General features: G+C 31.5%; 1 protein-coding gene across 2 annotated transcripts in view; it reads left to right on the top strand.

Moving 5' to 3' along the window:
- LOC139524690 (lachesin-like) overlaps nucleotides 1-7482 on the top strand; it is a 34745-nt gene extending 27263 nt beyond the window's left edge. Inside the window, exons 10-11 of one of the 2 annotated variants that reach the window (XM_071319689.1) lie at nucleotides 3927-4444; nucleotides 4513-7482. In XM_071319689.1, coding sequence (XP_071175790.1) covers nucleotides 3927-4048 — 122 coding nt within the window. In that variant the 3' untranslated portion in view covers nucleotides 4049-4444; nucleotides 4513-7482. Of the gene's footprint in view, nucleotides 1-3926 lie in introns of both variants that reach the window. The other variant, XM_071319690.1, reaches the window with a different exon arrangement.
- The last annotated feature ends 13977 nt before the right edge of the window (nucleotides 7483-21459 follow it).

Genomic DNA, 21459 nt, shown 5'->3' with positions numbered 1-21459 from the left:
CAAAACCATATCATTATTTCTGTGACTGTATCCTGCATTAATTTGTAAAATCCTTTACAATAGATAATTTATCTGATCTGTAACAATACCACCTTCATGTCTTATATATCATAGAGTACATGAAGACGCTATATAAAACTGACGACGCAGGCAAACATCAGCCACCGAAAGCTGTGTTATTATGAAGCCAATATGATCGAGTGTCTACCACGTCGGATACAGTGCAGGCGATTTGGTATCACAATATCTCAGTAGCATGAGTTCGAATCTCGTCGAGGGAAAAACAAAACAAATCGCGAAACAAATTTTATACAGAATTTACGCAGCCATGTACAGATCTCACATTGTTGGGCTGATGTTTAGATGAGTTGTATAAACAGAATGTACACAGTCATGTATCACCATCACTGCTGGTGATCCGATGAATAAATCTGTTGTAGATTTGTCACTGGTTCAGACGTACTTATAAATATCATTATTTCTGTGACTGTATATTGCATTAATTTGTAGGATCCTTGACAATAGATAATTAAGCTAATATGTAACAATATCAGCTTCATGCCTTATATATCATATGCTATATTACGACGCTATATTAGAACTGACAAGGTAAGGTAACACCCGGCCACCGAAAGCATGGGTATTGTGAGGCCAAGGTGGTCGATTGGTCTCGCACGTAGGATACAGTGCCGGCGATTTGGGGTGACGGTATCTCAGAAGCATGAGTTCCAAGGGAGGACTATTTAGTTTGTTATTTTATGAATGTTTAAAATATTAACAAAATCATAAAAATAAATGCAACATTTCGCTAGACAAATTATCTTTATCAAGCGTGCATCGTTATTTATCCAGGTGAATATTACAACATGTACAATGTACTAAGGTAATAAAGTTTCATGGGCGCAGCCATTTTATGAAGGGAACATAACATAGAGATGAGAATAGCTGGCTATCTGTGATTGGTTTATACATCATTTCATATATTTAGGAGGTGGACAGGAGTGTGAAGAACTAAACAGACATTTAATGTTGACTGTTTTCCTTGCTGTTGAAATTGTAAATTAACATTTCAAACTAAACCCTATGGTTTATTGTTATTTACTGTATAAAGGGAACAGCTTAACATTGATTAAAAAACCAACAATATATTTTAAAGGTGGGAACGCACTAGTTATAAAATATCAGTTCACATTTAATATAATAAAATAAAAAATAAAACTATAACAGCAATACTACCAAATTTATATTCTTTCTTCTATGAGGTCGGGCAAGATACCAGATGAACATTCAACTGCTTAGATAAAAAACAAACTGAAAACGCTTTGAATAAAAAGAAAAAAGACAATCTGAAAGCAGTACACAATACATAACATAGAAAAATAAGACTAAGCAACACGAACCCCATAATAAACTTGGGGTAATCTCAGAAAATACAAGCTAGGGAATATCGTATTAATTGGGAGATATGTACTCCGTATACTGGCGCTGGTACAAAGAAATAGAGAGTTCACAATTTGGAAGCTTAAATCATCTTTTTTATCGGATAGTTTTGTTTCAACCGACCGGTATGGTCAATTTTTAGATGTAAGTCAAGTTATGAGGCAGGTTAACTATATTTGTTGTATCCTTATTTCAGGTTCGATGGGATAGTGAACATAGTCACCAAATTTTGTAATATTTAGTAAGAGAACATTATCTTTAATAGTGAGCAGTAAAGTTAAAGGATATTGCTTACTTATTTCAGGTTTTAGACAGTTACCAAGTATCTATTCTATTAAACGAAAAGACCTCATGTTGTGTGTCGCTTCTCTTCCTTTCACGATAAAATAATCATCATGCCTCTGTGTTCTATAGGTAACATGCATAGTCGCATTTGTCATCCATTCTTATGATTATTTAGATTGAGTTATTTTTGAAAAAAAACGGCAAAAAAAAAAGTCCGGATATTGAGTCCGTCTGACTTTTAGTCATAGATAAGACTTCCGGTTTGAAACATGCACAAGTACAACCACTCGTATGATAGATAACAAAAATGAAAAATAAATAAGCCAATCAGAGCGTTCTCTATATCATGGTGTTTAGATCACAAGAACCACAATTATACCTCCTTAGAGAGGACAATTATTTTACGGGTTTATCTACATGTAAAATACGATTATACTACTTTAATATATAGATCATCTCTGTATTCTGTCTACTATTTTCTTTGAAATGTTTATTATTTAATGGGTCATACCAGTTGCATATATGTTAAAATAAGTAATACATGTGGAAACAAGAATGTGTCCATAGTACACGGATGTCACATCGGCACTATATTTACTAAGTTTCGAGTTGATTCGACTTCAACTTCATCAAAACCTCGACCAAAAACTTTTAACTTGAAGTGGGACAGACGACGGGACGAACGAACGAACGCACGGATGCACAGACTATAAAACATAATGCTAATAAATGGGGCATAAACATCTATTGTTGAAAGTGAAAGTAATGATTTGGCAAAAATGATAGTAGGGTGAGATTAGAGGGAGGCAGTACCTTTTTCGGGACGTCGAGATCGCGTGTTTTAAAGCTCGGGATTTTGGAATTGATCCTTACGGGATCAGGTAATATATTTTTCGATTTCGGTATTTCGGGAAATGAATTTCTTTAAATGTTTTTAAGCCCGGGATTTTGGGATCAGGGCCCCTCCGACCACCCTAAAATCAGCCTTAGTCGGTCTTAGTCATTTATAAAAGATTCATATCCTACCATTGGCAAGTTAATAAGGCTCTCAAAAGAAAAAGCACTGATGGATTGTCCTAGAAGCATATTTTATTAGACTAATAATGATCTTTATATAAAAAGTTACATTTATTTTATGTTTGAAGCGGTGCAAATTGTTGATTTAATTGACCTTTACCAAAAGATGCATTGTAGCAAAGGAGAAGAATAATTGTGGTCTGAGGCCAGAAACACGAAAATAATTAAATTTAACAGAAGGGAAACAAATATCGGACTTTGGAAAAGGGAGAGGGCTTTTGGTACCTTTTATAATATTAACCATACATTATATCTTTTACAACAGTTCAAGCTGTATATGCCCGCGATTTCGCGTTTGTGTTCTAGTATTGTTTAAATGACTAAGAACCATGATGGTTTTTAAATATTAATTTCTATTGGTTCAGATGAATTAAATCCAACATTACAGATATTAAGGGGCATGGGGTATTCTAATATAACTGTTTATAAGAAAGGTGGTATTTTAGTACACTAGGATTCAAGAAATATGGTTTAACAGCTGAATAGTACCTATGATTGAAACAAGCCATACGGTCTGAGTACATAGTTATCGTGTACAAATATACTAGTGTGAACAGTGTGTTACTTGTCAATTTTTTTAATACCCCTTTCAAATGTTTTTCTTCGTGTTTTATGTTTCCAATAGCAGGGGAATAAAATTACACTGTAAACTAAAATAGGGTCGTGAATTTGAAAGTAGAGGAGTGATTTGGTCCAGCTGAAAAAGGTTAAAAATTAGCCGTTTGGCAGCTATCGAAATGATTTCAAGACCCTTTAATATAAAATTATCCGTATTTTGAAAAAAGCGAATATTCATTTTAATTAAACTTTCTGTTCTGAATACTTAATGTTGGGATACTTAAAGTGATCAATTCTACTACAGTTTTAATTATTCAGTAGTGATTTTAGTTTTGAAAATACGATAATTGAAAACTTGTTCAGACTAAATAGATCACTGTTTGTCCTGTTTTGTGGCACTATAATCAGTTCATGCTTACGTCCCAACATTTGGTTCTGTTCTGTAATCTGAATTTGATTCTATTATATTTTATGAAACGTAGCACCTTGCTAACTACGACAAAACTCAAATCAAAATCTAATTTTGGTTGAATCGCTTACAAAGTTATTTTTATTTTATATTTCAGAAACTATGAAATGTCAAGGACAGAACTGTCCAACTGGGAAAGCACTGGCTAGCTATCAAGTTTCCATAGTTACGTTTATGTTCGGACTCACCATTAGTTTCAGTATCAGATATTGCTTTTAAAGATGAATGAAGATGAACATACACATTACTAAACACCACATAGAAATACGAATATACATATATATATATTGATGTGTTTTTTTGTTTTGTTTCATATGATCATTTTTATCAGCACTTGCTCTTGTAATGCTTGCATCATATAGTTGATAAATATGCATCAGAACTCATGATCTGCAAGGTAGTTTGCAAAACGAAAGAACTTATTCAAGCAATATTTTTCTAAAGGAAAAGATATTTTGCATATTTTTACAAAATATATAAAGAATGACTGTTATTAATTCTCTGATATTTATTTATCCTTTTTATAACACTTTATTGATTATTTTGTAATCATTTGTATTTTTATATTTTTTATGTTATATTTTTGTCCATGTACATTTGTAGACTTTGTTAAACATGTACATATTGATCATAATGCATTTGAAATGATTTTTAAGACATAAACTTCTGAAATATTTCGTAACAATTTTGAGGTGTATTTGTTCTATTTGTCTAACATTTTAGTATTTTTATCCTCAATTTATCAAATATTCCCATACAAAATTTGATAATTCTTCATCCAGAAAAATAACACTCAATCAAATAATTATCAAATTTTGGATGAAACGCGTCTTATGATTGGCTGACGTTGTAATGTTTATTAGCTCTGAGACATAATTGTGTCGTGTGACTGTGACATCATTGACGTTTTTTTTCATGGTTTAATTCGGTTTAAAATGGAATTTAAAATTAGATTGTAAGAAATAACTGTGATATTTATCTGTCTATTCGAAAAAAGATAAAACAAATGTGATGCACACTTTAAAATAACGGGTTATTTACCACATGTTTGATGTTATTTCTTCATAAAAGAAATTATTAGATACAGTCATTCCTTACCTAAATATCCCATATCAAGCATTTTGCTCATCCTATATTATGTTACTGGATACTTGTGTTATATCAAGCTATTCTTTGTATGCATCAATGCCACCTTGAGGTCAGTAATGTATAAAGTATTAAACGTCAGTGTACTATATATAGCATAATTTAATTGTTTTTGTTTGATTGAATTTCTACCAACGCTTGATCTTGTGTTGCTTAAATAATAAACTAATAGTTGACAGATAAGTCTCATTTTCAGTTTTATGAAGGGTGCTTTTCATAAGCGATATAATTTATATGAACAATTTCTAGACAAATAAAAGGTCATGAACATTATTTCAATACGTAATATATTTGTGAAAACTGTTGAGTTTTGAAATTTTAATCATAGATTGGACTTTTACAGGATGCCTTAACAAACTTGAAATTAAACACACGATTACTTTAATTTCGTTTTTTAAATGCTACCGATGGAAACTTATTTTCTCTGCTGCTTTTGATTATCAAAACTTTATGTACAATTCCCAGAAGATAATCAGATTACTTCATTTTTATCCAGACCCTAAGACGCATTTATTGATACTTGAAATAGAGGATTTTTTACGGTTTTTAAATCTTTCATCTGCTTACATTTTATGTTAAACTTTTTCACTGATATACTCATTGATGTTAACTACACCCTATCATTCAAACCTGGTTGTTTATGTATTGTTTATTTTTTTACAATGAACATCTTTAAATTAGGATTTGAGAAAATGTGTGTTAAGGGTTTGGACTTCATCTTTTGATCCTTTGACAACGGGAGACGTGGAATAATTAGTCAGTTTATTGCAAAATGAATCAGAACCTCGAAAATAATTTTACATCTGACGTATCTTTTTTACACGTTAGGAATGTCCGATAACCTTGAAAATACACGTAATAAAGATGCATTGTAAATTGCATTAAAATTTATGTCTTTGTATTGATTTGAAGCAGCTTACTCTAATTAAAATAATTGTGTTGCTTATTCTTACTGGTTACAAATATTTTTCTGTTTTTGTAATCAGTTGAGATAAGCTGAAATTGAGTTGTATTGTACAAGCGCGGTTTACAGTTACGTAATGTACAGACATAATATTTGTGTTCATTTGAATTGTAATGAATGATTGATTTCTGAGACTATAACCCAGTAAGCTATTGTTGTCTATAAATTTTGCTCATCTGTCTCTTAAAGCAGATGTTATTTTCATGGATACAAGGTATATAAAAAATAAGTCTTTATTAGTTGTCTGCTCATTTAACAAATATCGACCATATTGTCTTCAGAAATCTAAATGAAACACACTTTTTAATCAATTTGAAACAGAATAATATCAGATTATTACATGGCATTTTTCATATCGCAAGCATTATCAGCCCTAGGTTCAATATCAGACCAAGAGCCACATGGCTCGAGGGCTGATATTGACCGCGGGCTGATAATACATGATTTTTTTTATCATACGTTTCAACAATGGAGAAAAATAACAGATTCATATATTGATCCTTTTATGTGGTTCCCTAATAGAAGTTCAAATAGTGAAAAGTTCCACGAACGTCGGACCCCAAATTTAGTACATTCGATATGAAATCTTTCTACTATATGCCTCAACAGAGAAAAAAACCGATTTTGATATTTACGAAACGATAAACAAAAAATCAACCACTATACATAATGAATACGGTTTGGAAAAGTTCAAAGTAACTTTCTAAATTATGTTTGAAACTTTACAAAAATGCATTTATTTAATAATTTGTTTGTTTTTTAATTTTTGTTTATTATTATTTTACACAATATATTGTTCCTTATCCAACTGATTATTTTGAACACGACTTTGTAATGTTTGTCACTGAAAACGTAGCATTTAGGTGTATTTTTCGGGATATACCGAGTATCACCGGAATGCCATGCGATAACGTTACTGAAACAAATTCGAAGCATGTGATAAACTTTTCATATCAGCCCGTTAAGCACCAATTCGAAAAATATTGAATTTACGTTAATTTAATGCTATTATCATACAGTAAAAATCATATGTTATTTAGTCTAAGTATATGATAAAACACATTTTTGTAGGATGTTTAACATATTTTTGAAATGAATGTCATATGTCTAAATAATCCTCTTTTTGGAACTTTACACTTTAACGCCCTTGTGATAAGAGTAAAAGGGAATGTTGATAATTCAACCTCTAATTTAAAACATTACAAGTACCGTCAATGAAAGAAAAAAAAAAACTAAACATTATGCAATTTCTAAAGTAGTCAAAAAACATGATTATGTGATCTCTAAAAATAATGATCAATGATCAAAGTAAAGTCTAAACATGAACAGTTAGAAAGAAAACAATGATCGTTTAAGACATACGGGATTTATCCCCCTTTAGCGATATATATATTCTTTTTGAAATGTATTTATTCTAAAATACTCATTTTCTGAGACAAAGTTATAAAGGTCTATTCTCAATAAGACTTTTATAGACAAATATGAATGATATTGTGTCAATGTATATGAAATAAGTTAAAATTATTAAACAAAATTTGTATAATTTAAATTGTTCTGTTGTTTTCTCTTTATATGAAATACTTTAACTTGACATAATTTAAATACCAATGGATGCTTTTTTAAGTACCCGCATCTGAATCATGCCATCTCTAGAATAGATAGTACCTCAAAAAACTTTGAAGCCATGTTTTGATAGCTTTAAGAAAATTGATGGCAATAATTAACAAAGACGTTTTGTAGAGCACTCTGACGAATTAGCAATATATATATATAAAAAAAGAAGATGTGGTATGATTGCCAATGAGACAACTCTCCACAAGAGACCAAAATGACACTGAAACTAACAACTATAGGTCACCATACAGTCTTCAACAATGAGCAAAGCCCATACCGCATAGTCAGCTTTTATAGGCCCCGAAATGACAATGTAAAAATAATCAAACGAGAAAACTAACGACTTTATTTATTTAAAAATAATTAACGAAAAACAAGTATGTAACGCATAAACAAACGACAACCACTGAATTACAGGCTCCTGACTTGGGACAGGCACATATATACATAATATGGCGGGGTTAAACATGTTAGCGGGTTTGTAAGAACACGTATGCAGTTTAGCTATTCAAAATGTGAAGCAAGATCGAGTTTTTATTTTTGATTGATTTAAAAAAAAAATATAGAACAAACCTAGGATAAGCCAGAATTACCTCTAGGGTAAGTGTCGATTGAATATATGTTCCAAATAAAATGTCAATATCTAGTTCATTTTTTAAGCAGTTTATGTAATGGGATTTACACAAAGAAACGATGTAATTTGGTTTTTTCTCAGAGGGGACAACAAACTATTTTTTATGGAGGTATTGCATGTGTTTTACAGTATGTGGGTCTGAAAAGTTTGATGTAGCATAGATATTCATAGATTCAGTATATTTTTACATTCAAATTTGTAACAACAACCTCACGGCCTTAATTTAAAAAGGTATATACGTCTTTTTTCTGGCGGTTAATCCATCGTTTTGCATATTCCTCGAATAAATTTTTAAGTTGTGTTTCCAGTTTGATGGATTACGGATCACATTTTGTAGAGAAGAAATAACGTGGCCAACCGAATATATATGAATGGTGAACTAATACAAGTGCAATTATAAAATTTAGACTCGTAGTAACAAGTGTCTGTAATTGAATAGCTTAGTTGCAATTGGATTTGTATAGGTATAAGAAATAATAGGTACAGAATAATTTTTAAAATCGGTAAGTATTTTTGATAGAATGGATTTGTGATGAAGGTTATTGCTAAATTTGATGGCATCAATACCTTTTTGGCCAATTGATAGTTTTAGAAAGATCGTTTTTCTTAGATGATAGTTTAAAGTTTATATTTGTTTTAATGGCGGTTTGTAACAGAAAACAATACGCATATAGGACAACATGCTGTCGGAAGAGACACATGCACGGTTGTCAAAATGTGCACATGTATAATTTCTTCGACTTCATTTCTCACATACATTATCTTTAACGGGTAAATTCCATTATATCTGATTATCTGCTTTGTTCGATGTTTGAATTATTAGAAATAGAGACATATCATAGTAATTACAAATTGTATTATATGCCATCGTTATTGCTAAAATTTTCAAATATCAAAGTTTTGATTCAGACAAATGCTTTTTTTTTACTCAGCAAAAACAAAATCACAAAAATACTGATATCCTAGAAAAATTCAAATCGCAAAGTACCTTATTAAATGGCAAAATCAAAAGCTTTTAAACACATCAAATGAATGAATAACAACTGTCATATTTCTGACTTGATACAGGCTTTTCTTATGTAGAAAATGGTGGATGGCAACTGGTTTATAGCTGACTAAACCTCTCACGTGTATGACAGTCGGATCAAATTCCATTATAATGGCAACGAAACGTGAACAAAACAAAACGACATATTAGGTAAAAATGTCAAACATAGTGGTACAGCAGTCAACATTGTGTTATAATCTTAATCACTATAAAAACAAACATAAATGTAAAAAGGAAGCACAAAAAGGCATATATCAAATTTAACAAACAATCTGATACATTATGATTTTACAACTTTTAAAAACTAATTGCTGTATTGGTTGGTAATGATGTAACAAGATATATTCATAAATGCGTAATTCATTTACTTTACGTGGTAAAATAAGTACCTGTGAACCGATCACGTTACCATATAAACGAAATTTTCAACAAAAAAGTGTTTACGAAAAAGGAAATAAGTTTAGATCGAAAAGTGACTAAATTTAATGTAACCAAAAAGTTGATTTGAAATGAAAAATTTGTTCTCTACTGTCGTTCTGGCATCTATACTTTGTTCAGGTAAGCATTTACTATTACATTTTTTCAACTTTCTGAAACAGCGTCATGGTAATATTGTGTTCAAATAAGTTCAAAATTAATGACCTGATATCTGAAATAAGTTGCAATTAATACTAACATCTCATATATCCAAGTGAACTTGAAATTAAGGATACCACTGATACTAGAAGGACTGCTTCATACCTTGATCTTTTCCTCAATATTGACGTACATGGACGACTTCACACGAAAATCTATGATAAACGGGACGATTTCAACTTCCCAATTATCAATTTCCCATTTCTCAGCAGTAACATACCCTCTGCCCCTTCGTATGGTGTTTACATATCACAATTGATACTTTATTCTCGTGCTTGTTCACACTATACGGACTTCATATACAGGAGTGTGCTCCTTACGCAGAAACTGCTCCAACAAAGTTATGAGGAGGACAGATTAAAATTGACACTCCGTAAATTTTATGGACACCATCACGATTTGGTGGATCCATACGATGTTTCGTTGACCAAACTAGCTAAGGACATTTTTACCACATGGTAGATTGTGTTTTGTCATAATGTCGTCTAATCTTTTAATTACCAAACGTGACTTATTCCCGATTGTGACTGTTTTGCCGAGTGTGAACTCGCATTACTATAAGACGTGGTACGGTACTTATCCATCCCAAATTCATGTATTTAGTTTAAATGTTTAATGTTATATTTGTAATTCTCATCGGATTTTGTCAAATGTGTTGACGTCTTTTCTATTATATTTATGTGTTATGGTAAAGAAAATTAATCACCGCCTTCATTTATCAGATTTGATTTCGTTCAAAGTAATCAGTACGATATTTTACGTTTGAAGTTAGATTCATAACAAACCTGACATAGTTTTATAATATAGTTAATTGCTACCTCAGTTTTATATCAATAAGAATTAAAATGTGCTTTGTTATTAAATGCAATATCAGTATTTAGTTCAAATATATAATCTTAAATTAATCCTAATTCTATCTTATTCATTCTTATGTGACGTCATTTTTCATTTTTTGATGCTCTGTTTTACTAATTCAAATGACGTCATTTTTTCGTCATTTTTCAGTTTCAAATAGGACGTCACTTGGCGTAGAGGTTTAAACGTATTCGGATGTGTCTACTTTTGTGTTTCAAATGTCTGGTTATGTAAATGTATTTCAGTTGTTTCCTGTAATTAGTTAATACTTCAGCTTTATCATGTACATCTTTTGTATATTCATTTTATTAAATTTACTGTTTGCAAAAGTATAAATTACTCTAAATTATAGGGATTTTCTGGTAACTTAACAGAAAACCCTTGCCGTTTTTGGCACAACCTTTTTGATCTTTTGGTCCTCGATGCTGTTCAACTTTGTACTCGTTTCGGCTTTCAAACTTTTGTATCTGTGCGTCACACATAGGTCTTGTGTGGACAAAATACACTTCTGGCGTATTAAAATTTTGAACTTGTTGCCTTTTGTTGGCTGTTGTTCGTGTGATTCTTTGTCAATTGTGTTCTCCAATTTATTTATATTGTAGTCCTGTGTTGTCATTTTGATGTTATATTTCACATGGCCATAAAAGTGCGAGGTTTGGCATGCCACAAAACAAGGTTCAACCCACCATTTTTTCCTTTAAAAATGCCCTGTACCAAGTCAGGAATATGGTCATTGTTATATTATAGTTCGTTTCTGTGTGTATTACATTATAACGTTGTGTCGTTTGTTTTCTCTTATTTTTGAGTGTAAATTCACATTGCGATAAGACGTGTCACGGTACTTGTCTATTCCAAATTCATGTATTTGGTTTTGATGTTATATATATATGTTATATTTGTTATTCTCGTGGGATTTTGTCTATGTGTGTTACATTTTAGTGTAATGTCGTTGTTCTCCTCTTATATTTAATGCGTTTCCCTCGGTTTTAGTTTGTTATCCCAATTTTGTTTTTTGTCCATGGATTTATGAGTTTTGAACAGCGGTATACTACTGTTGCCTTTATTTACTGAACTGAATAGACCGAAAAGTTTATTACAATGATTAAAATGTTAACTGTAGTATTTTTTCGTCAATATTTTGCTCAGGTAAGTATTTTCAATTTCATTTTCTAAATTACTGAAACATCGTGACGTTACAAAAAAAAATAAAAAATATAAAAAAGGAGAGGAGATCTCTCATTTAAATCACCAACAATATGTTTATTACTTTTACCAATAAAATATTCATGTCATACAACCCGACCGATTCTTCAAGCTACAACGGGTGGCGTTTTGACAAAGTTTACAACCGGGCCACATCTACTTGTATTTTTGTCAATGTGATGAGTTAAGCTTTTTTCAACTGATTTTTGTAGTTCGTTCTTATGTTGTACTGTTATACTACTGTCCCAGGTTAGGGGGAGGGTTGGGATCCCGCTAACATGTTTAACCCCGCCACATTATTTATGTATGTACCTGTCCCAAGTCAGGAGCCTGTAATTCAGTGGTTTTCGTTTGTTTATGTGTTACATATTTGTTTTTCGTTCATTTTTTTTACATAAATAAGGCCGTTAGTTTTCTCGTTTGAATTGTTTTACAGTCTTATCGGAGCCTTTTATAGCTGACTATGCGGTATGGGCTTTACGCATTGTAGATGGCCGTACGGTGACCTATAGTTGTTAATGTCTGTGAAATTTTGGTCTTTTGTGGATAGTTGTCTCATTGACAATCATACCACATCTTCTTTCTTATATTTACGGAATGGGAATTGAAAATGCTTTCCAGCTATATTTAATTGGCGATTAACGTTTTATGTGCTGTATATTTCACTCAAATAGCATGTCATTTCAAAACAAGAGAGAATACATACAAGGTCAAAGGTGCATGTACAGCTTCTAATTATAGTAGTACTACCATTGTTTCCCCAAATAATCTTTGTTTACCACTTTTCAGAAATATATGTAGAATTGATCTTTGTTTTATTTAAAGAAATTCTTGGCATGATTAAATTTTTATCCGGTTCATTATTATAGACAAAATTTCACAAACGTTTCATTATATACTGTGGATTCATTAATAGTCGTTGATTACCATTTTTTGTGGATTTCGCTGGTTCAGGTGAACCACAATTTTAAATATTCATTGAATAGCAAATTTCTTAAACAATGTACAAACTTTGCCGAAACCGCGAAATAAAATGTCCACGAATATGCAAGTTTTTTTCAAACCACGAAAATTGTACCCATGAAAATAAATGAATCCCCAGTATAAGATCACATCCATCACTGGAAGTGAATCAATTACATCCATCACTGGAAGTGAACCAATTACATTTTGACTCCTTTTTCACTGTGTACATGCTTTAGCACCCACGGAACCTTATGAATCCAAATAAGGACAACACATAAAAAAGAATGGTGCTTTGAAACACCAAATATGTATGTTTATGATACAGAAATTTCTACTGCAATGAAATGTACGATAAATTTCCGACAACTGTCAATTCAAGGGATTTTTTTAAAACCTTTTTTCATATGCAACCGGATGTGACATACTATGATTTGGTGGTGATACATATGAAAAAGGAGTTTTGTTGTGACTAGAATGAAAATAAGTTTTTTCTTTTAACACTTATAATTTCAAGCACCAAGTCTTGCCATAATCAGTTGAATAATTAAAACAAAAATCAATATAAAATTAGACGACATCTACAGCGATTCTGGCTAATTCATAAGGGGTGAACAAATGAAAATAGTCATACGTTAAAACGAGTATATGTCCATAAAGTAAAATATAAATAAAAAAAACAATACACAATATATCTGTTCATGTGTTCATGAAATAAAATATATATGCATCAAACATAAAGATATGTCCATATTTGTGTATGAAACTAGATAATTTGTTCATTAAAAATTAGTAATTTTTTATATATATTATCTCTTGTGAATTATCACAACCACATTTACGTATCAAGAATTTAAAAAAAAGATTTCTCTTGAAAAGGGGGAGGGGGGTTCAATTCGTACGTTGTCAGTTTAATATGTTATTTAGAAAATCGAGAAAGGGAATGACTCCTCGATCTGCGTATATTAAAAAATATTTATAGATTTAATAATGTATCCGAAAGTAGATTTGAAATGAAATATTTGTTCTCTACCGTCTTTCTGTCATCGATATTTTGTTCAAGTAAGTATTCACTATTACATTTTTCAACTTGCTGAAACAGCGTGATGGTACTAACGTGTTCAAATAAGTACAATTTGAAAATAAATGACCTGAAATAGGAAATAAGTTGAAATCAAAGTTTAAGGAATTTAATGTGACCAAAAAGATGATTGGAAATGATGATTATGTTAACTGAAGTCTTCCTTTCGTCAATATTTTGCTGAGGTAAGTACTTTCAGTTACATTTTCTAAATTACTGCAATAGCGTGACGTTACAAAAATTTGAAAAATAATAACAAAGGAGAATATATAGTTATCAAAGGTATGGAGATTATAATCCTGAGAAGAGATCTCTCACTTCAAGTACCAACCATATGTGTTATTACTTGGACTTTGGTCGGGTGGTTGTCTCTTTGGCACATTCCCCAATTTCAATTTCAATTTTATTAGTCCCCGACTATTCAACCATCCGACATGGATAAACTTCTCTTATATGATTACATGATTGCAAAGAACAGCATTTCAAGTCTCCTACAATGTATCTATCTTTAAGAACAATTTATGTCATACAACTCAATAGATTCAAGTTCAGTTAAAGTTTCGACGGGAGGCGTTCTGACAAAGTTTACAACTGTTCTTACGGACTGATATTTGGAACTGCTTTTAAGGGTTTCTAAAAGTTTTATTTTTTTTATTTTTGACATACCATTTTATACTTTTAACAGACAAAATTAAGTTTATACTGTATTGCTTGCTTGATTTTTACTATATAATGTTTCTTTTTGTGTTTTTAATTTGAAGTTACACGCTTTTAACAATTGTTGTTATAATGTAACCTTCTCTATATTTTTTTTTTTATCTATTTAAGATTACAAATAAACATGTCATTTGTGTACTGAACAAGAACATGCCATTGTTTAATCTTTTTCAGTCTTTGCTGCAAGACCAGAAATAGTGAATGATATTTTACCAGAGGTGAAAAGACTTGGTCAAACAGCTTATCTGAACTGTTCTGTCATACATTTACAGGCTCCAGCACAGGTACATCTATAAATAATCTTCTAAAGTTCTGTCATAAACTGACAATCTCCATCACACGGTATATCTATACATAATCTACTAAAGTTATGTCATAAATTTACAAACATCAGCATAGGTACAGATGAGTGCAATCCTAACCTGTACAACAAGTTAACTTGATAACCAGTCATTAAGTAAACCTGCGACAGGATTTAGGACTGCTCCGACCAGTCCTAGGACTACAATCTTGTGAACTTGAAAAGTGGACTTGATCCTAGGACTGTTGTGATGTCTGCCGAAATAGTGAACTTGGAAACAGGTCCACTACTGATATAAGTTATCTTCGAACCAGTCCTGCCATTATTTAGCATAACTTAACTTTAAACTCCGAACGAACATGTTCTCTTAACTTTTGACTGGTCTGCTCAACTCTGTGACCAGGACCGCTCTACATCGATGTTTATTTAAATAGTTTTACTAATGTCTTTGTGTCTTGGTATAAACATAGAAAAAAAGGTAACATTAATACTTCCGTGACATTAACACGATTAGATAAAATAAAATAAAAGTAAATATTCCGTATCAACTTCAAAAATAATACATGATGGTCTTGGTGTATATATTCTGCTTACTGACTTTGTTTATAATCTTAACTCCGTGTTATATTGATCTTTTACTTGTCTTTGTTCAATTGTTAATATTACTTTTACTGATTGATCAATTTTATGTGACATCCATTTGACGTGGCTCAGTACTTATACATCCCGTCAATGTGTTTGTATTATCTTTCATTTTTGCTGTTGTGTTTTGTATATCGACTTTTGGTTTTTCCTTGTTTCTTATAACGTGAACTGCTGGATAATTTTTAATCTCGGCATGTTGCTTGATAAATTCTAACATTACTTTTGATTTTATAACCCTGCATATCCACCAGTCTCCGTGTGAAATTATAATTGATTTAAATAGACATTGAACGACAAAAAAAATCTTTTTTGTGACGTTTGAATTTTCTGATGCCCAACAAGTGTTTTTGAATTTGATAGATGCATTTTGATTTTTTTGTATCTGTTTGTTTGTCTTTAGAATGTAACACAGTGATTACTGCTGTGACCCTATTTTGACTATTTTACCAATTTTGTCTGTTTTGTTCACGCATCGTTGTAAAAAAAACGGAATTTGATGCGGCTGTCATAAAATTGAGAGGTTTAGCCCAATAAAACCAGTTTCAATCCACCATTTTCTACTATGAAAATAAACTCATCAAAGATACCAGGATAAAAAATTTATATTTACGCCAGACGCGCGTTTCGTCTAAAAAAGACTCATCAGTGACGCTCGAATAAGAAAAATGTTTAAAAATTCCAAACAGAGTACAAAATTGAAAAGCATTGAGGACCAAAAATTCCCAAACGTTTTGCCAAATACAGCTAAGGTAATCAATTCCTGAGGTAGAAAAACCTTAGTTTTCCAAAAAATTAAAAATTTATAAATAGTTAATTTAAATTATGAACATACCAATGATAACTAAAGTCAACGCAGAAATAATATTACAGACCCCTGGATGAACCCATATGAAAGTTCAGTCCTACACCTGAAGGAAGACGGTTTCATTTTAGTTGCCAGATAATGATGATGTAAGTATTTGCTCATTACAATTGTATTTGAAACTTTGTTAAAATTTGTTAGTTAATAAAAAATAGTTTTCAAATTGGTTGGAGAAACAGCTTGAAAATTAGTTTTCAAATTGGTTGGAGAAACAGCTTGAAAAATCATTACAAATTAGTCAAAAATCTCTTTTTCAAATTATACTTGAATGAAATATATTTTATAATTTATACAAGGAACGTATATGTACTGTACCAAGGTTTAACGGTCAGATTATTTATACAATATTGAAAACATAACATTTATGAAGCCATGATGTTTATTTTTTATTGAATGCATCGCATAATATCATTCATTACGACTATGTGTTATGACCAGCAACAATTTTTCAAAAAGCTCCGTCTTACATGGTAATCATATGGTCATCTATATTCTCCAAAAAAAAAAGCTAAAGAGAATAAATTATGTAGTGTCACCATTGTATGATATACTGTATTGGCAATTAATGCCATTACGCCAGCATGTTTCTGGAAATTATTTTCAATCGACAAAAAATTATATTTCTGTACATAAACTTCTTCAAAGTTCTTAACAGCTCACAGGGACTTGAAGGACCTCGTTCCTTCTTTATCAAACATTTCGTTTTAGCTATTTGCAAGCAGTAATTTCAAATTTCTTTTCCAATTTTCTCCCGTAATTTTTAAACACTATGTCCCGAAATTTTTCAAAATATTATTTATTTTACTTTATGACACATAAACATAAACAAACAAAAAACAGATGACACTCAACGACTTCACAGGTAAACGTGAAAGCGGCAGGCGTCCTAATAAACACCTATTAAACACCGAATATTGATGTGTACAATATATGACTGTGCCCCCAGTTCATCCAAATCTCGCATATTCTCGCATGAATTTTAATTAAACGCTTGACCCACTCAGAATTCAAGGTCGCGAACAAGCTTTCCCTGAACTAGAGTATTGCGTCGTCAAGGGCCATCAAGGGACCATATCAAAGACGTAGATAACAACCTGATAAGACCTGTATAAATGACCGAAAACTTTAGAGACGTTCCGAGAATTTTATTCTGACTTCCGACTGAGAGATATCGAGTGGCCCATAGACATATCCAAAACTCGCCAATATATAAGCATGAACCCCTCAGGTGGTTCATGCAAAAAAATCCCGAAATTCTAAGTAAATTCAGAACATGTAACCAACCATACTTTGTTTAGAGAAAAATATACTTTGTTTAAAGAAAAATATACATTATAAACTCCAGCGATATACTTAGTGAATTTTATACTTAACTGTTTTGCTATTCTCGGATGAAATTCGAACGTAGAGTGTATATTTGTAAATGTCTAAATAGTTACAGAGAAAAACGATTAGTTTTTAAAAGCATGTTTATTCTTAAAATGTATTGATAAAAAGGTTGACCCCTTCTAGTACATGCATTCAGTCATACTTATTAATAATTTCTTAATATTTCGTTTATCAGTTTATCTTACATGTATGATTTTGTATTTCATTTTAAATACGCATGCATACTTCACGTCACTTTGGCGGATAGTTCAACAATGTTTATATGCATATCACTTTCTTACGATATTAAATTAAAGGAGAGGTTTTTAGCCAATTTAAATCGAAAACAGTACATTTATATTGTTCGGCCTTATAAACTACGATAACTTATTTTTTTTTAGTTCCGCACATACAAAAGAAAAAATCTTCGCTGATGTAACATTTCAATCCATTTTACACCAAAATACCTTCACTGAATTCGTGGTGATCATGATAGTACATTGCATACTACTTCTTCATTCACGTGCACAAATGATACGATTAATGTTTTTTTTTTGTTTCTATATTTCGGGGACAATTTGCTCCGTTTATGATACGTAAATTCTTAAACCAAACGCTTAGCTCCTGTGTAACTTTCTGTATCTTCGTTTTATAGCATGAAAACACTAAAAGAGGAATATGCAACCCATCATCACTTTTTGTAATTATTACAAGTGTGGACACAGATGAATGTGGATAATATGTTTGAATGTTTGACGGTGTTTTCTGATTAAAAAAAATAATCTGTTTTCCCCCCATAGTGTTCCACAGTGACAGCCATCTTCAATATCAGACCAGTACCAAACACTAAAAATGTGAAGTGTTGGTTTTTTCAATATTTGGGTTGTATGTTCAAGATTATTTTGGAGGAGACACTTTTTGTGCACAATATATGGATTACCAAATGATTCTGTTTAAATGAGATCCACTACTTTGCTTTTGGATAAAAAAAATACAAAAAATTAGTAGAGGAACACATAAGCTGCATTTCTACATTGTTTGTAATTTTGATATGCAAGATGGTTTATAAAAACCTGTATGTATGTTCTTCTCGTATGGTTCTAATTATGTCCATTGTGGTGGGCATTTCTTACTTGGAACACTGTAGTCAAGGATCATACCAGTATCATATTGAAAGATTCCCTTTGCATGTTCGACATTGTTTCTTAGATGTCTAATAGTTCAAAGTGGTGATAATACCTGGCATGCACATGGGGCTAGATGAGCAAGCAAGTACACTTCTGTTGTATCACACATATATTTTAATTCTTTCTTTGAAATTGTCTTTATCTTAGATTCTCCATGGCCTGATTGAAGTTATATAAACATGATAAAAGACAAATTTACCAGAATGAAATAATTTTAATTACATGGTATATCCAATTTATTTGTTTATGCTAAATAGATTATTACAAATAGTGTACACTATAAAAAATATGAATAAGGTTTTGCAGAATTATTCTTGTTTCAAGGTTTTTGTTATGTGGATAGAAATATAAATAAAACTTGTAGGATGCAGTTTTGTTGTGGCCATGATATAAAATAAACGGTGCTGTAATCCGTCAATTAACATCAACACAAATTAAAAAACCTTAGTGAGCGCGCTCACATACCCCACGCCCCTACATTGTCACTGGACAAATAAAATAACTGTAAGAAAAAAAATTGAATCATAATTTCCTGTCAATAAGCACATCAACATAGTATGTCCTTATTATCTAAAACGTTTCATGACATTCTGTTGTGATGTTTCAGAGGAGTTTTGATGACAAACTGTTGCATAAGTATATTGGTGCAAATAAGTTCAAAGGGGCGTAACTCCTAGAAAAAAATTTGAATCTTAATTTCCTGTCGATATGCACATCTACATAGTATGTCCTTAATATCTAAAAAGGTTTCATGAAATTCTGTTGTGTGGTTTCAGAGGAGTTGCGATGACAAACTGTTGCAGTCGTATCTTGAGGCAAATAAGTTTAAAGGGGCGTAACTTCTAAAAAAAATTGTATCGTTATTTCCTGTCGATATGCACATCTACATAGTATGTCCTTATTATCGACAAAGTTTCATGAAATTCTGTTGTGTGGTTTCAGAGGAGTTGCGATGGCAAACTGTTGCAGTAGTATATTGGGGCAAATAAATTCAAAGGGGCGTAACTCCTAGAAAAAAATTGAATCATAATTTCCTGTCAATATGCACATCTACATAGTATGTCCTTATTATCTAAAAACTCCTCTGAAACCATAAAGTCAGAAATATTTGTGATATGACGTATAAATGTAATGTTTTGTACTTCCTAAATTTGTTTTTGAAACAATCTTTTTTTCCACAGAAAATGTCAATTTTTGAGAAAATATCTAAATTCGGAGACCGTTATCTATCCGTGTCTTATACGCTTTCGCATGCTCAGTCGATGTACTGCCCGCAGAATTTAACTTTATATATAAATAATATAGGTCAATGGTGTAGATTAAAAATTACACCATTTCAGGCCCTTTTGTTTTCCACATAATTAATATTACCAATAATTAAAAAGTTGCGAGTCGAATCCGATACCAATTCCAATAGTATATTTCACAAAATTACCTGATCCCTGTTACATAATCTGTACATTCCGCCTCTGTCAGGCGCACAACCAAACGGTGTATTGAGGATTTGCTATAAACATGGGTAATAATCACACCTGAACTTCGTCATTATACAGGGAATAACTGTGCACCTTATAATCAGCGTGACTTTACCAAATGGCAATACGAATTCTAAAAATCCAGGCTAAAACTAAGGGGTAGGTTCTTTAATTCAGTCAAGGACCCGTGATGTCGCGGGTATGTTCTAGTTAGCCTTATGTGTTTCGTCCATATGTATGAATGAATAACCAGTTGCACTCAGGACTCTTCAGTAGATAGTGCAAATGGTTAAAAAGGTGACAAAACCACCTAGCATCATATTCCAGGTAGCAATGTTTGGTATATTTCAATGTACTTTTTTTTTTATTTGGCTATCTGGATGCAAAGTATTTGTTTCAAATGTATCTAAAATAATTTAATCTATCTTAAACTATTCATGCTCAGTGGATGCTGCTTCAATAATTCCTGTTGATGACAATTTCAACGATCTTACCTTAGTTGTTTATATCAGAAAGAATGCATTGGCATACCAATGAACTGAGCTTAATGCAAAGCACTTTAATAATACACTTAGACAGAAAGCACAATCCAGTGATATACTTCTTGAACACCAACAACAAACATGCCTAACTGCACGGATCGGAGGTCCTGAAAAAAGACATGTAAATTAATTATATAATATGTAAATAAAATGTCTATATACATGTACATGTATATAAAACTCAAATACAAATATATAAAAATACAAATTTCTGATAAAAATAGTTAGTAAAAAGCAAGTAGATGTCACTACATGCACAAATAAATACATCCTGAGTGCCTTTCTCTTGAAATAAGAACAAACTTCCACCTTATCTTGGTAAACAGGTGAAGAAAAAAACATTCAAAACTAAAAAGTTTTCAGTGTCTATTACCATCAACACTGAATCA

The sequence above is a fragment of the Mytilus edulis genome, chromosome 5, assembly GCF_963676685.1.
Source record: "Mytilus edulis chromosome 5, xbMytEdul2.2, whole genome shotgun sequence".
Taxonomy (NCBI): Eukaryota; Metazoa; Mollusca; class Bivalvia; order Mytilida; family Mytilidae; genus Mytilus; species Mytilus edulis.
This window is presented reverse-complemented; position numbering and strand designations above follow the sequence as displayed.